The 17,424-nt window shown below is 34.4% G+C and overlaps 1 protein-coding gene across 11 annotated transcripts in view; it reads right to left on the bottom strand.

Moving 5' to 3' along the window:
• The window catches only part of ATRNL1 (attractin like 1), an 853,639-nt gene that overhangs the window by 818,705 nt on the left and 17,510 nt on the right, over nucleotides 1–17,424 (bottom strand). For all 11 annotated transcript variants that reach the window (XR_010147020.1, XM_016919435.4, XM_016919433.4 and 8 more), the window contains exons 2-4: nucleotides 7,633–7,716; nucleotides 6,080–6,193; nucleotides 171–299 (exon numbers count right to left, since the gene is read on the bottom strand). Coding sequence is in view for 10 of the 11 variants with exons in the window: in XM_016919433.4 (XP_016774922.4) it covers nucleotides 171–299; nucleotides 6,080–6,193; nucleotides 7,633–7,716 (327 nt within the window). In the remaining variant the exon portion in view is untranslated. The remainder of the gene's footprint in view (nucleotides 1–170; nucleotides 300–6,079; nucleotides 6,194–7,632; nucleotides 7,717–17,424) is intronic.

Here is a 17,424-nt window from a genome sequence, read left to right as displayed (position 1 = left end):
TATTATTAAGATTTTATGTCACTTAAGAAGGGATCCTGCCTACTAACTTGAAATTTAACACAGTAGCCTGCTTCTGGTATATAAGACATTAATAAAAATAAACAAAAAAAAACTCTTTTACATTAAATTACAAGAATCATTAAAAGAAGGAATTTTTAAAAAATACTTACGAATAGAAAATGTTGAAACCAGTTAGATTATATGCAGCATCACTAAAAAAATGTAACAGTGCATAGCCAGATGTAGTAACAACTTCAGGCACAGTTTCATTGCCCCTTATTTCAGGGACTATCAAACCACTAAAAGAGAACAAAACTGAATATTGTATGTATAGATATACATAAGACTGTTAAGCACATAAAATTTACTCAGAAATATTCTTACTAGGATCAGTAATGCTTGTACGTCAGAATGGGCAACTAAAAGGAGAATAAATCTAAAAGAAGTCCCTATCCATTTCTCACTAAACTAGTTCTACTACTGCTGCCAATACACTAAAATCTACTCTCATGCCACTGTACCCCATTTTTTTTCTTATCACTATTTGTAAGGCAATGTCTCATTTCTCCTTTTTGTCCTGCTATCCATCCTGTCATAATACTACAGGGTAGTCTTCCACTTAATTCATATAAAACTTCACTTAAAGTCACCTTGCTACTCTAATAAAACCCTGTACCTTTACTTATTCTGATTGGTTTAAAAATCCGATGAAGCTGGAAGACACTCTACATCAGTTAAGCAATTACAATTACATTCTAGTTATAGCTGTACATTTCCAATACATTTATCTAGGTGATTTAAAATATTTACTTCAAAAAATTTAAATATATAGACTTTAATGTTTTTCTAATTTTGCATATCTATGCAAATTGCATTAATATATAACTATTCCAAGACAGAATATTGCTCACATAAGCCCATAAGCACACAAACAAAAACTTGGGGTGGGGGAGATATAAATGTACAAAATAGTTTTAAACTGGTAAGTTGTACTTCTTTTTAAGGATACTTGTTCATGAGGAAAATTACCTATCTTCATTTAGTTATATATTCTAACCTCTCTAAATCTATGAAAACATGCAATTGGTGAAAGAAAAGAAGCTGCTAACAAACAAATTATATAACTTGACAAAGTCAATTCCTTTAAACAGTTAAAATTATGTTTAGGTACCACTAAGAACTGAATTCCCCCATTCAAATCATATTTGACACATAAATGAAATATTATAGTCAAATAATTGATTTAGAAAATACACTCTCAAATGCAAACAAGTTAAAAAGTAATCAACTCTTGATTTAACGCTTTAGTAATTATTATTACATCTACTAGGTTATGTTTGTGAAGCAACAAATGATTTTAAAATGAGACTCTCAAAATAATACAAACCCTATGACACCAGTCTTAAGTTATACATACATATTGTTCATTGTAATAAAATTATATAAAGGTGAGTATTACTAAAAATAGGTCTTTATAATAGATACAGCTAGTCTCTGAGAGCTCTCTGAAAGAGATAAAAAGAATAGGTCTGGGCCAGGCGCAGTGGCTCATGCCTATAATCCCAGTACTTTGGAAGGTGGAGGCGGGCGGATAACGAGGTCAAGAGATCAGGAACATCCTGGCCAACACAGTGAAACCCCATTTCTACTAAAAATACAGAAAAATCAGGTGGGCACGGTGGTGCATGCCTGTAGTCTCAGCTACTCGGGAGGCTGAGGCAGGAGAATCGCTTGAACCTGGGAGGTGGAGGTTGCAGTGAGCCGAGATCACACCACTGCACTCCAGCCTGGTGACAGAGCGAGACTCCGTCTCAAAAAAACAAACAAACAAAAAACAATAGATCTGTTTGGTTTTTTGTTTACAAGTATTTTAAAAACAATAAATAAAAGAGAGTTTCCACTTACTGTATAATACACCAGGAAATTCGGACCAACTGACATCTAGTAAAATGACAAATTATATAAAAACAAAAAAATCAGCTTGAAGGTCTGCCCAGGCATTGAGGTCATTTACCCTATTGGCATTTGCTGATTTCAAGGCTGGAGGTAAGATTTGAAGGGCTAAAAAAAACTAGGTGGTAATTTCAGGGGTTTTACAGAATGAAGGAAAGAAAAAGTGAAACACAAGGCCTTCACGTTGAACTGGGACTCCAATGGTTGGAAGTGAAAGCAAACTACCTGAAGTTAGGCCCTCCAAAGGACTGCACTGCAGCTGAGCTATGAATCACCTCAGTATCTGAGTTTGGATTGAGTTGAATATGGATTGCTAGTGTCCCCAGGTAGTCTCTGCAAGAATATAATCTTTCTAGGCCTCAAATTATTACTATATATGATTTTCCAAACAACAACGTCCAACACACAATTGTCCAGCACACAGTAAAAAAAAAAAATAAATAACACTTCTCCATTCCAATCCATTCTCCACATTCTAAAAACTCTTGCCTACAGAATAAAAGCCCAACTTCTTTAGTGTGGTGTACAAGAAAGCAATATTACAGTGATTAAGGGATTAGGACCTATAATTACATAACCTTGATTCATATTCTGACTTACCAGCTAGGCAACCTTCAGGCCACTCACAGAAAATCTCTGTGTCTCAATTCTGCATTTGTAAAATTGCAATATTAATACCTACCTAAAGGTTATTTTGAGGATTAAATAAACTAATGCATATAAAGAACTCCTGTACATTGGCACAAAATGAGCACTAAGTAAATGTCACTGATAGCTGTTTTGGGGTAATGTGACTCCTACGTATCCTTCACAGTTCCTACAATCAAGTTACTCAAAACTTTCAACTATTGCCCTAAAATATAATGCTCTTTAATGTGTCTATATATACCTTTGTATATATGCTTTTCTCTCTCTAGAATGTCCTATCTGACCCCCATACTTCATACTTTTACTCACGATGAAAGTCAACATGAAGGATTAGTTATTTATTTTGAAATTATATAGAAATCCTTCATAACCTGATTGTAACACTAACTAGGCTGTGTGAAAAATCTGTTAACATACCCCCACTAATGTATGACTACTGCATACTAAAGAATTTGGCTGGCTTTTGTCCCCAGTTCTTGGGACATAACCTCTAAATTCTTGAAATTTCCTGAGTGATGGGAGTGTCTTCCTATTCATGGTGATGCTGAAAATTTATGCCAATGAGGTGACTCATGGTGGGCCCCTAATTAATTTAAGCTAAAGATATAATTCAGAATAGGGGATGGCCACTCCAGAAACACTAACCATGTGATTAAAATGTTGGGGCCATATGGTATTAGCCTAACTTCCCGAGAGAGAAGGGGATGGGAGGGGCTGGAGATTTGAGTTCAGCCTCATGGCCAATGATTCAATCACTCATGGCTACATAATGAAACTTCAATAAAACTCTGGACACCTGAAGCTCAGATGAGCTTCCCTGTTGGTGATACATGTTGATGTGCTGGGTGGGTAACACATTCCGAGGACCCAGAAGCTTTGCATTTATGATCCTCCCAGACCTCACTCTATGCATCCCTTTATTTGGCTGGCTCTGATTTCTATCCTTCGTGATAAAACTATAGTCATAAGTGTAGAACTTTCCTGAGTTCTATGATAATTCTAGTGAATTGTCAAACTTTTAGGAGAGAGTAGGAACCCCTAAATATGTAGCCAGATGGTCAGAGTAGGTGGGGAGCACCAAGCTTGCAGCTAGTGTCTGAAATGACAGCAGTGTTATAGAGCAGCAGTCCCCAACCTTTTTGGAACCAGAGACCAGTTTCATGGAAGACAAAATTTCCACAGACCGGGGGAGGATGATTTTGGGATGACTCAAGCATATTACATTTATTATGCACTTTATTTCTATTATTATTACATTGTAATATGTAATGAAATAATTATACAACCCGCCATAATGTAGAATCAGTGGAAGCCCTGAACTTGATTTCCTGCAACTAGATGGTCCCATCTGGGGCTGATGGGAGACAGTGACAGACCATCAGGCATTAGAACCTCATAAGGAATGAGCAACCTAGATCCCTCACATGCACAGTTCACAGTAGGGTCTGTACTCCTATGAGAATCTAATGCCGCTGCTGATCTGACAGAAGGCGGAGCTCAGGCAGTAATGCAAGCAATGGGGAGCAGCTGTAAATAAAGATGAAGCTTTGCTCACTTGCCCGCCACTCACTTCCTACTGTGTAGCCCTGTTGCTAACAGGCCATGGACTGGTACGGGGATCTGGGGTGGAGAGGAGACCCTTGTTGTAGAGGACTGTGCTCTTAACCTAGGAAATCTGTTCTAGCCCAACTGCAGGTAGTTGGTGTCTAAAGTCACTGCGATAGCCTATGCCTTCTTCCTTACTATGTACTCTAAGCCTGTGACACAGTCTCTGTAATTAAATGTTGAGTAATAAATATTTATACAATTGAAATAATTCAAACATATTAGATTCTGAATTCTTAGCAAGATGAAGTACAAACAGCATATGCTTTTAAATCAGGAGATTGAGATTCAAGTCCTAATCCTAGCTCTACCATCTATTAGAAGCAAATAACTTCTCTGAATGTCAATTTTCTCAACTGTAAAATGGGGATAATAGTACTTAGTACTCCCCCAACAAGATCTTTGTGAGGATTAGATGACATTTAAACTGCCTAGCCTAGTGCTTAACATCAAGTGGATATTCAATATCAATAAACGTGAGTTTTCCACTTCCCTTAGGAGGGCTAACAAGAACACTTGCTAATGAGAAATCACTAATTCCATCTTCACAGCCATATACTAAATCTCACCTGCTAATTATCTTCCTTTAATAACAAGAAAATGTTGGTAAGAATGCTAATGGATGAGTATTAATACAAAGTAATTAGAATTACTAGATAAACAAATGAACAGGCACACATCTAAATGATGGTCAGTCAAAGGTATCATAAAAATAGTTAAGATAGCAAAGTGATGTTTAAATTGCTAAGAATAAATGTATGAACTGAGGATCAAATTTAATCGTTACAATAAATTATCTTACAACCTAATTATTTGCAAGGCTCCACTCTATTTTCTCTCTATTGTCCTTAGATGAAGGGCTGCTTATGGCTATCCTTTTTCTAATGTTCAAACGACTCAAAAATGTAAGCAATAGCAATATCATAGAATAAGTACCTAAGCTCCTAAGGAAATACAAGTCATTACATTTTTGTCCAAAATAATAATTCACATTCCTGATAAAATAGAATAAAATAAAATGTATTAGAATAGAATGAAATAGAATATTTGCCACATGAATAATAAAAAGAAAAATTGGAAAGAAAATATTTTGAAGGGACCAATAAGCTTTTATCCGTACTTAAATTTCCAACAATGACAGAACATATAACAGATATTGTATAAATAGCAAAAGTAAATAATATAATGAGTAACTTATCAACAATCATGTTAAATTATATACAAAATCTATACATGTTCATAATTTTTTCTGTGTCTAATAGATTTTCTCCTATTCACGAAACTTTTTATAATAATCTAAACATACATAAGAAAAGATTTTTAAATTGATACAATGCTATAATTTTAAAATTAATAATCTACCTTACAACTAACAATAAAATATTTTGAAACAAATAAAACTCTCACATTTTGACAATTGGTAGAAACTCCATCTTTATTAATCATTGCACAAAGCATAACTTAACCCTTTTATGCAGAATTTAAAATTTTACCATTTCACTAAAATAAAAAAACAACTATTAAAAAACAAAACTTGTCTATTTATCTGTCAGCTAGAACTCACGCTAATATATCCAGATAGTTCTGAAAACATATTCGAGGCACTTTAAAAGAATAAACTAAATACAATGAGAATAAAAAATATTTAGAAAGAAATCTATATTTCCAATATAGTACTTATTTATGTTATATCAATATTTACATAATTATTACCTAAATTGACAGTTACAGCACATAACAAAGTATTATAATCATCTGTGAAATGTAACTATCAATATCTTTACTAAATTTATTTTGCAGTACATATCAATATATATTTAAAGAAGCAATTACACAGTCACTTTTCTGCAACTGATTGAATATAATTACTCACCTAAGTACAGCTATTAAAGGTGCATATATTGAATCTCCATCATAAACATACATATGATCCCAGCTACATTCTGTAGCAAAATGATTGAATCTTAATCTTAACACTGCATTTGGACTGAAAATGAATATGAAATATTTTTCAAATTAAAATATACAAAGCACAGAGTGAATAAATACATAATATTTATTATATAATATACAAAGCACAGAGTGAAGAAACTTTAGATAGGGTATTTTATTAGAATCTGTTTATAGATAATTTTGCTATAAATCCTTATATCATCAGGGTGAAAGATTGATAAGCCATCATATCTAATTTGTACAAATAAAATGTAACTTTCAAAATCTATTAACAGGACATATGTATGTATCATTGTTTTCTAAAAATGTAGTCAATGAAAAATGTTCAGCCAGGTGCAGTGGCTCTCGCCTGTAATCCTGGCACTTTGGGAGGCCAGAGCAGGCGGATCACGAGGTCAGGAGATCAAGACCATCCTGGCCAACATGGTAAAACCCATTTCTACTGAAAATACAAAAATTAGCTGCGCATGGCGGCATGCGCCTCTAGTCCCAGCTACTCAGGAGGCTGAGGCAGGAGAATTGCTTGAACTCAGGAGGCAGAGGCTGCAGTGAGCTGAGATCGCACCACTGCACTCCAGCCTGGGTAACAGAGTGAGGCTCTGTCTCAAAAAAAAAAAATCTTCTTTCTCTTGATTGAAGGCAGAGGTTACATAGACTGCATACATCACTGAAACCTTATGGAACTGTACACTTAAAATGGGTGCATTTTGTTGTATACAAATGGTACTTAAATAAAGTTGATTTTTAAAAATCAACACTCAAGAAGCCACTATTCTTATTTTTACAGAACCCTTAAGTTGGAGGCACTAAAAAACTATTTAAATTTTAATCAAAATTCTCAATGTGATATAATGTTAACAAATAAACAAAATGTAACTATAGGTGCACAGCAGAGAATGAACAGCTTTTAAGTTAGAAAAATTTAAATACAAAATTTTCCAAATATACTCTTTAGAAATTACAAAACAGTTCAAAAATAATTCATATCAATTCTTTTATGCTCCACTCACAATACATTTAAATAGATAGATTGTTTCAAGCCCTACTTACTGAAAATACCTCTAAATGAATAATTAACTCTCTCTTCTACAAAATGTTCTTTTAAAAATACCCTTCGAACTAAAATGCTAAATTATATGAATAGCATAGCTCAGCAAGAAATACTTTTATAATTTCTACTAAGTCTTCAAATTTCATAACAAGATGTTCAAAATAAACCAAAAAAATGCCTACTCAATTTAATACCACAGTAACATAACTCAAAAACAAAATATATATAAAAATTAAACTACTGTCACAAGTGAAGAGGTAGTGTAATTTACATTAAATGTGATGTCTAGAAGTTGTAAATATTATCTAATAATAAACAAACTAAATGATAAAGTAATTATACTCTAATGCTCTGACATTAATATGATCACCTTTATCATTTAGGAATAAAATACATTAATTTGACTCAGACTGTATACTTACTAGCCTTCAATGAGCCATGTACATTTAGTTTTATATTTATAGTTAATTGGGCCATCCGTTAAATATCCAGAAGGTTCTGTTAACCTGGAAGAGAAAATAAAATAATGAAAATAATTACCTTAAAATAACTTTAAGACATATAGCAGGATAAGAAAATTTAAAAGTCATTAAGCCAAAGGAACGGGACATAACAATTTTCAAAAAGGAGGATTTATTTACAACTTAGGAAAATTTCAAAGTGCTGTATTTTTCTCTGCATCTCAAAAGATACTTATTTTGGATTTATTTAAATCTTAATATATCATGACCATTTCAATTTACGAAGCGAAAAAAGACACTGAAAGACTGAACATAGTACTGAAGGATTCAATGTTGATGCAAAATAGAATAAGTTAAACTTCATCTGCACAAAAATTAGGTTGAGGCAGAAGGAAGATCAAATACAAATCTATGGAATAGAGAAAAAGTATACGTATGTTCCACTTTGGGGAGTTAGCATGTAAGCTATATTTTTTCTTCATGCACTGGTATTGCTAAAATAGGTGTCACCAAACTTTAAAGAGTTCTGCTATGAATATATTTTTTATTATCATTTTCTCCTGTCTACTTTACATCTAGTCCAAGAACTCAATTTTTAAAACAGGACAAATAAAAAAAATTGTATCTTCTATTTTATGCATAAAAAAGAAAAAGATATTTGGAAAAACTCTATTTTCAGAAATTAAAAATCTTTAAAACAAAAATCTCAATTCTGCTTCATTTTGTTTTTCTTACTTCCAGCCCAATTATTTTATCAAGAGACCATATTTTAAAGAATTAAAATGTCTTACCATTTAACATTTATATACTATACTTATATATGCATACACACACACATCACAGCTAATCAGTTTTTACATATTCACATAAACATACACACACACATATACATATCAGGGCCATTATCTACTTTTAGATAAAATTAAATTTTCCTTATAGTATAGAGCCTTAAATACATTAGGGGGGAAAAACTTTAATTTACCTAAATCAGGGTTGACAGAAATGTCAGTCAATGTTAATGTCATTTGCAAATCTTTCATAATCCCTGCAAATTACTTCTGTAATAAAGTGGCTAATTCATGCTTGGAAAATCTTTGAAGAGCAACAAATTCCTATATTCTCAAATAAATGTAATAATAACTTAAGCATTTTCTACATGTCAGGTACCACTATAAACACACAATGTGTTGCCTCATTTAAAAATCTCAAAAAACCTATAAGATAGTAAATAATTAATAACTCCATATTACAGATGAGAAGTCTGAAGCACATTTTAAGTAACAAGTTAAATAACTTGCCCTGATTTTTCACTTCCAATAATATTAATACTAAGTGCAGTAATTCAGAAAAACTCTCCACTGAAGACAACTTAAAAAGTTAAAGGACAATTTTAAAATCTTACAAGTAACAAAATGATAAAATGTACAAAGCCAAGATCCAGAAGTTGCAAATTCTTTAAGAGGAGGCAGGCATTCAGAGATGCTTTTGTTCTGAGAGATTTGCTTATTTAGAAGAGACTGCCAAAAGGTTGAGAGTGCATTTGGTAGCCTCAAGGAGAGAGGAGGACAAAAGTTGGAAGCAATAACCCACAAAACATAGGGGTTCAAAGAAACAACAGGGCACTTTGACTTGGGACATAATGACTTGCTCTTAAAATAGTGGTGTACCAGAAGTTAACCAGCCTTTACCTCAACTGTAAGTTAGCTATGAGTCATCTGAGCAGCAGAAAACTCCCAAGTCTTAAAATCGGCTTATGGTGCTGCTAGAACTGCCAATATGCCAAGTCTCCTAACAGAAGATACATGGTACTCTCTAAAGAAAGATAACATTATCCTGGGCCTTAAATTATTTCTATCAATAATTTTCAAATAAAATGTCTAGCATAATAACAGGTAGTTAAGCATATGAAACTACTACAAGAAAACATTGGGGAAACTCTCCAGGATATTGGACTGGGCAAAGATTTCTTGAGGAATAACCCACAAGCACAGACAACCAAAGCAAAAATGGACAAATGGGATCACATCAAGTTATAAAACTTCTGCACAGCAAAGGAAACAGCAACATGAAGAGACAACCCACAGAATGGGAGAAAATATTTACAAACTATCCATCTGACAAAGGATTAATAACCAGAATATATGCAGTGCTCAAACAACTCAACAGGAAAAAAAGCCAACAATCCAATTTTAAAAATGGGCTAAAGGTTTGAACAGATATTTCTCAAAAGAAGACATACAAATTTCAAATACATACATGAAAAGGTGCTCAACATCACCGATCATCACAGAAATGAAAAGCAAAACTAAAATGAGATATCATCTTACCCCAGTTAAAATGGCTTATATCCAAAAGACAGGTAGTAAGAAATGCTGGCAAGGATATGGAGAAAAGGGAACCCTCTTATACTGTTTGTGGGAATGTAAATTAGTACAACCACTATGGAGAACACTTTGGAGGTTCCTCGTAAAAGTAAAAATTTAGCTACCATACGATTCAGCAATCCCACTGTTGGGTATATACCCAAAAGAAAGGAAATCAATATATTGAAATATCTGCACTCCCATGTTTGTTGTAGCTCTGTTCACAATAGCCAAGATTTGGAAGCAACCTACGTGTCCATCAACAGATGAACAGATAAAGAAATGTGGTACATAAACACAATGAATTACTATTCAGCCATAAAAATAATGTGATTCAGTCATTTGCAACAAAACGGATGTAACTGGATGTCATTATGTTTCGTGAAATAAGCCAGGCACAGAAAGATAAACATTATATGTTCTCACTGATTTGTGGGATCTAAAAAGCAAAACAATTGAACCCATGGAGATAGAGAGTAGGAAGATGGTTACCAGAGGCTGGGAAGGGTAGTGGTAAAGTGAGGAGGAGGTAGGGATGGTTAAGGGGTACAAAAAAATAGAATGAATGAATGAATGAGACTAGTATTTGAAAGCACAACAGGGTGACTGTAGTCAAGAATAATTTAATGGTCCATTTTAAAATAACTGAGAGTAAAATTGGATTGTTTGTAACACAAAGGATACATGCTTGAGATAAATACCCTATCTTCCATGATGTGATTATGCATTGCATGACTATCAAAATATCCCACATACCCCATAAACATATACACCTACTCTGTACCCACAAAAATTAAAAATATATATCCCCCTTCCTCCAAAGAAACATATATTGTAGGAGCTACCATAGTAATCCTTATCTCCCTCTTATAAGTGATGTGAAGGAACTGTTATGCCTCCCTACCTAAGCTAAACAATAGGAGTACCTGAAAACTACACACCCTGTCCCGTCCTATTCAACTTCAGTAGTACAATTTCCCAAACTTAAAAGGAAACTACTCACCACAATCCCTGAATTCCTTATCCTTAGCACTAAAGATCTTACCAAGAGCCCACCTTTTCCTCCACTTACTACAAAAAAGTTTCCTCCTTGCCAATACCAGTCCACTGGAAGCATGGGAGGATGTCACCAATCAAGGTAAAAGAAATGGAAAATTCCTTCTCACCACCAAAAGACATGCGTAAAGGGGAGAAATCTCCTGCTACTTCTATAATAAAGAAAGAACAATTCTCCTTCTGCAGTTTCATGATCTCTTCTTAAACTACAAGAACTTTTACCTGCATGCCACTTGGGCAAAGCATTCCCATTACATACTTCGGACCTCTTTACAGTCTAGAACTGTTCTTCTAAAATTCAGAAGTCTTGCACTCCAGGACCATACTCTAACCATAAACACCTAGTTTTCCATTTATTTTTTTTTACTTCTTACTCCTAATACCCTTACATTCCAATTGTGTAGTGCTCTCCAGAAATTAGGTAGCACATAGTTCAACTCCCTACAAAAAGTAAAATAGGCTCTTACATAACTACTATTTCTAATATTATTTCTAATACATATTCCAAGTTTCAAACAACTTTTTTTAAAACTTTCTGTCATTCCTCTTCTTGAACTGAGAACCATACTGAATTATTCATCTAGATCAGTACTACATAAACTACTAGCCTGTTTGTGTAAATGAAGTTTTATTGGAACACAACTACACTAGTTTGTTTAAATATTATCTAAGATTGCTAACACACTACGAGGACAGAGTTGAGTACTGGCAACAGAGACCATCTGGCCAACAAAGCCTAAAATATCTACTATCTGGCCCTTTACAGAAAAAGTTTGCCAATCACTTGTCTAGATGCCTGCCACATATCCATATGCCTTGTCAATATCTCATTCTAGCTGAAAGTAGAGTCCTTAATTAAAAGCATGCTGGGCTGTTTATAACACAAGGTTGGCCACTAATAAATGCAGGAAAACCAGCACAAATATTAGACAATACTAAAATTAAATCTAGTGGGATGTTGTTGTCTATCCTGACTATGGATATATAATTTGACTATGGATATATAACTTAACACATTATAAAAATAAGAAAGTGTGATAGTTTTAATTTATGAAATCTCTGAAACAATAAATCCTGTTTATCACAGAATATAGGTTTAGTCCTGGCATAAGCAGCCTACAAGGAATAGTCAGATCCACTCAGGGATAGTCTTTATGCAGGGTGGCCTTTGTAAGCCTTTTTCACATAGAAATCTTTTTTAAAAACAGATTTTCTAGTTAAAATACTATTTATCAGCTTATTAATTCCTTTTTATTTTCATTTCATCTTTATTGACAGATGCTTCAATACATGTATACATTGCAGACTGAGCAGATCAGGCTAATTAACATACCCATCACCCCACATACATATTTTTTGCAGCAAAAATATTTAAAATCCACTCTATTAGCAATGTACTATATGAAATATACAATGCACAATTAGTAACATTAGTCATTCATTGTACAATAGAACGCCAACGAAATAATAGAACACTTATTCTTCCTAATTGAAACTTTGCACCCTTTGACCAATATTTTTCCTTTCCCTGCCCAACTGACCACCACCCACAGCTTCTGGTAACCCCCATTCTACTCTCTACTTCAATTGATTCAAATTTTTAGATTCCACATGTAAGTGAGATCAGGTGATATTTGTCTTTCTAAGCCTAGCTTATTTTGCATAACCTAATGGCCTCTAGTTTCATCTATGTTGTCACAAATGACAGGATTTTGTCCCTTTATAGGCTGAATACTATTTCATTATGTATATATACCTCTTTTTTTATCCATTGATCCGTTGGTGGGCACTTAGGTTGTTTCCCAATATTGGCTATTATGAACAATGCTGCAATGAACATGTGAATGCAAACATCTCTCCAACATACTGATTCCAATTCCTTTGGATATATACTCAGACTGCTGGATCATATGGTGATTCTATTTTCAGTTTTTGGATGAACCTCCATATTGTTTTTTCAAAATGGCTGTACTAATTTACTTTCCCCCAACAGTGTACAAAACTTCCCTTTTTGCCATATACTCACCAACACGTTATCTTTCATCTTTTTTATAAGAGCCATTTTAAGAGGTATGAGATGACATCCCATTGTGGTTTTGATCTGCATTTCCCTGATGATTAGTAATGTTGAGCATGTTTTCATATATGTTTTGACCTTTTGTATGTTTTCTTTTGAAAAATGTCTCTTCAGATTATTTGCCCATGTTTAAATAGGGGTTATTTGTTTTCTTGTTATTGAATGATTTGAGTTCATTTTATGTCTTGGGTATGAGTCCCTTATCTGATGTATGATTTGCAAATATTTTCTCTCAATGTGTGGGTTGTCTCTTCACTCTGTTATTTCCTTTGATGTATAGAAGCTTCTTGATTCAATACCATTTGTCTATTTTTGCTTTTGCTGTCGTCCTTTTGGAATCATGCAAGAAGTCATTGCTCAGACTAAAGTCATAGCTTTTCTCCTATGTTTCCTTCTAGTTGTTTTAGTTTCAGATCTTCCGTTTAAATCTTTAATCCATTTTGAGTTGATTCTTCTATAAGGGATCAGATAAGGGTTTAATTTCATTCTTCTATATCTGGATACCTAGTTTTTTAGAATCATTTATTGACAAGACTGTCCTTTCTCCAATGTGTATTCCTCGAGCCTCTGTTGAAAATCAGTGGGCAGCAGACATGTGAATTTATTTCTGGGCTCTCTATCCTGTTCCATGGGTCAATTTGTCTGTTTTTATGCAGGTATCACGCTGTTTTAATAACTATGAGATGACTAAAAGTTCATGGAAAAAAAAAACAGATAAAAATAAAAAATATAAACTTTATTTTTCAACATAAGTTCCATCAAAGTCAAGAAGCTTTTGTAAGCAATGATACCAGTCATTTAGTACATCCCTAAAGAGCGGAAGGTCCTAGGAATTTAACCATGTCAATGCAGTCTTGTTTACATTATCAACTGAAGAAAAATAGGTGCCCTTAGAAAACATTTTAAGATTAGTGTATTAGCACCCATTTTCATGCTGCTGATAAAGACATACCTGAGACTGGGCAATTTACAAAAGTAAGAGGTTTAATGGACTTACAGTTCCACGTGGCTGGGGAGCACGCACAATCATGGTGGAAGGCAAGGAGGAGCAAGTCATGTCTTACATGGATGGCAGCAGGCAGAGAGAGCTTGTGCAGGGGAACTCCTCTTTATAAAACCATCAGATCTCATAAGACTTATTCACTATCATGAGAACAGCATGGGAAAGACTTGGCCCCATGATTCAATTACCTCCCACCAGATCCCTCCCACAACACGTGGTAATTCAAGATAAGATTTGGGTGGGGACACAGCCAAACCTTATCAATTAGGAAACAAAACAAACAAACAAAACTCAAAAGGAGCCAAATCCGTACTATAAGGTGGATGCCTAGTGATTTTCCATAGAAACTCTCACAAAATTGCCCTTGTTTGATGAAAGAAATGAACAGAAGCATTGTCATGGTGAAGAAGGACTCTCTGGTGAAGCTTTCCCAGGTGTTTTTCTGCTAAAGTTTTGGCTAACTCTCAAAACACTCTCATAATAAGCAGATGTTATATTTTGGCCATCCAGAAAGTCAACAAGGAAAATGCCTTTAGCATCCCAAAAAACTGCTGCCATGACCTTTGCTCTTGACCAGTCCACTTTTGCTTTGATTGAACCCCTTCTACCTCCTGGTAGCCATTGCTTTGATTGTGCTTTGTCTTCAGAATGGTAGTGGTAAAGTCATGCTTCACCTGTTACAATTCTTCCAAGAAATACTTCAAGATCTTGATCCCACTTGTTTATAATTTCCACTAAAACCTCTGCTCTTATCTCTAGTTAATCTGGTCCGAGTGGTTTTGGCACCCATAGATTGGAAAGTTTACTGAACTTTAATTTGCATTCAGAATTGAGTAAGTTGAATTAATTGAGATGTCTATGGTGTTGGCTATTGCTTCTGCTGTCAAACATCAGTCCTCTTCAATTAGAGAATAAACAAGATGATTTTTTCCTCACAAATTGATGTGAATAGTCTCCTGCTGCAGGCTTCATCTTCAACATCATATCATCCCTTCTTAAAATGAGTTACCCATTTATAAACTGCTGATTACTTTGGGGCATTGTCCTCCTAAACTTTTCATAAAGCATCAATAATTTCACCTTCTTCCACCCAAGCTTCACCATAAATTTGATGTTTGCTCTCGCTTCAATTTTAGCAGAATTTATGTTACTCTGATAGGGGCCCTTTTCAAACCAATGTCTTATCCTCCTTAGCGCCTCAAACTTGATCCCATTCAGACTTGTTATAACAATTTGGTATGAGTTTATTTTGGTGCAAAAAAAATTTGAAATCCATGCAGTTTTTTCATAATATGCATTTTCCATTAACTTTTCAAAGACCAGTCAGGTAGTGTAATGCCTCTAGCTTTGTTCTTTTTGCTCAACACTGCTTTAGCTATTTGGGGTCTTTTGTGGTTTCAAACAAATTATAGGATTTTTTTCTAATTCTATTTTGATAGGATTGCATAGAATCTGTGGATTACTTTGGGTAATATAGACATTTTAACAATACTCTTTCACTTCATGAATACACAAAGTATCTTTCCATTTACTTGTGTCATCTTCAATTTCTTTCATTAATGTTTTCTAGTTTTCTACATATAGATCTTTTACCTCTTTGGTTAAACTTATCGTAAGTTTTTTTTGGGGGGTTTTTTGTTTTGTTTTTTGATGCTATTGTAAATGGGACTGTTTTCCTAACTTCTTTATCAGATCATTCACTGTCAGACTATTTTAGGCACAGGAAATGCATTCTGACTACTATCTTCCACTACTGTTGTCCTACCTTGCAATACAGATCAGCAGTTGCCTAACTTGACCCATAAATGAGTGGGTAATTTAATTTTGAGGTGAAGTATTAGCCCATTATGGCCACACAAGAAAAACACGTTCTCCAATTCAGTATTGATATAGCTGATATTTTAACCATTATCTATCTGACTTTGAGGCCTAATTCTCAACTGCTATGGTTTGAATATATGACTCCTCCAAACCTTACACTGAAATTTGATCCCTAATGTCAGAGGTGAGGCCTACTGAGAAGAGTTTGGGTCATGGAGGCAGATCCCTCATGAATGGCTTGGGGCCATCCTCACAGTAAAGAGTTCTCACTCTATTAGTTCCTGAGAGAGTTGGTTATGAAAAAGGGCCTGGCCGCTCCCACCCCTTGCTTCCTCTCCTGCCATATGAAATCTGCAGATACCAGCTCCCATTTGCCTTCTGCCATGAGTAGACGCAGCCTGAGCCCCGCAATACAAGCAGATGCTGGTGCCATGCTTCTTGTACATCCTGCAGAATCATGAGCCAAACAAATCTCTTTTCCTTACACATTATCCAGCGTCAAGTATTCCTTCATAGCAATACAAATGGACTACAACATCAGCTGATTCTGAGCTCTATAATTCTAACAAGGATATTTCCAAATAAGATTTTAGCTCATTAATACATTTTTTCCTCAACATTCCCTTCAGCTACTGAGATAACTATACAACTCAAACATTTTTTAATCAGGGAATACTTCTCTTGCACATGGTAATCATTATTTTCAAATTAATCTACTATCTAATGATAAGATCAATCTCTTCCCCTTTTGGCTAAACTTCATCACATCTACTGATCATTTCATAACTTTATGCTATCTGTAAAATATTTCTCCTATTCACTTTTTGGCTCAAATGGTAGACTGGAAGTACACTGTGCATCAAATAGGGTCAAATAAATCAGATATCTAAAAGGCAGAGCATCTTCCTTTCGTGGATCCAGACAGCAATTAGTAATTTTATGGCAAACATTTTGAGCATTAATTCTAACCATTCATGGCAGACCAAAGAAATCAAAGACAGGTACACAAGGTGTTATAAAAAGCTTAAATTAATAAATGACAATCACCTTGTATTATTACTGTTAAAGATAATAAAACTCAATTGACCATCATGTTTAAAGAATTAATTTAATTTTCTGGTTAACTCAGTATCATTGACTGAAATTCAGCCAGAATAACTTTTTTCAATGATGTATTGCTAAATATGCCCCTAAATTTGTTTTTACTGCTGGTAACAAATTACCATAAACATAGAAATTTAAAAGAACATCCATGTATTATCTCACAGTTCTATAGGACAGAAGTCCCTATAGACTCAGATGGGTATTAGTTGAGCTAGGCTGTTATCCAGAGGCTGCAGAAAAGCATCCACTTCCAGGCTTATTCACTGTTGGTAGAATTCAGTTCATTCCAGTTATATGAATGAGGTCCCAACTTTCTTGCCAGTTGCTGA

This window comes from Pan troglodytes, chromosome 8, assembly GCF_028858775.2.
Source record: "Pan troglodytes isolate AG18354 chromosome 8, NHGRI_mPanTro3-v2.0_pri, whole genome shotgun sequence".
Classification (NCBI taxonomy): Eukaryota; Metazoa; Chordata; class Mammalia; order Primates; family Hominidae; genus Pan; species Pan troglodytes.
This window is presented reverse-complemented; position numbering and strand designations above follow the sequence as displayed.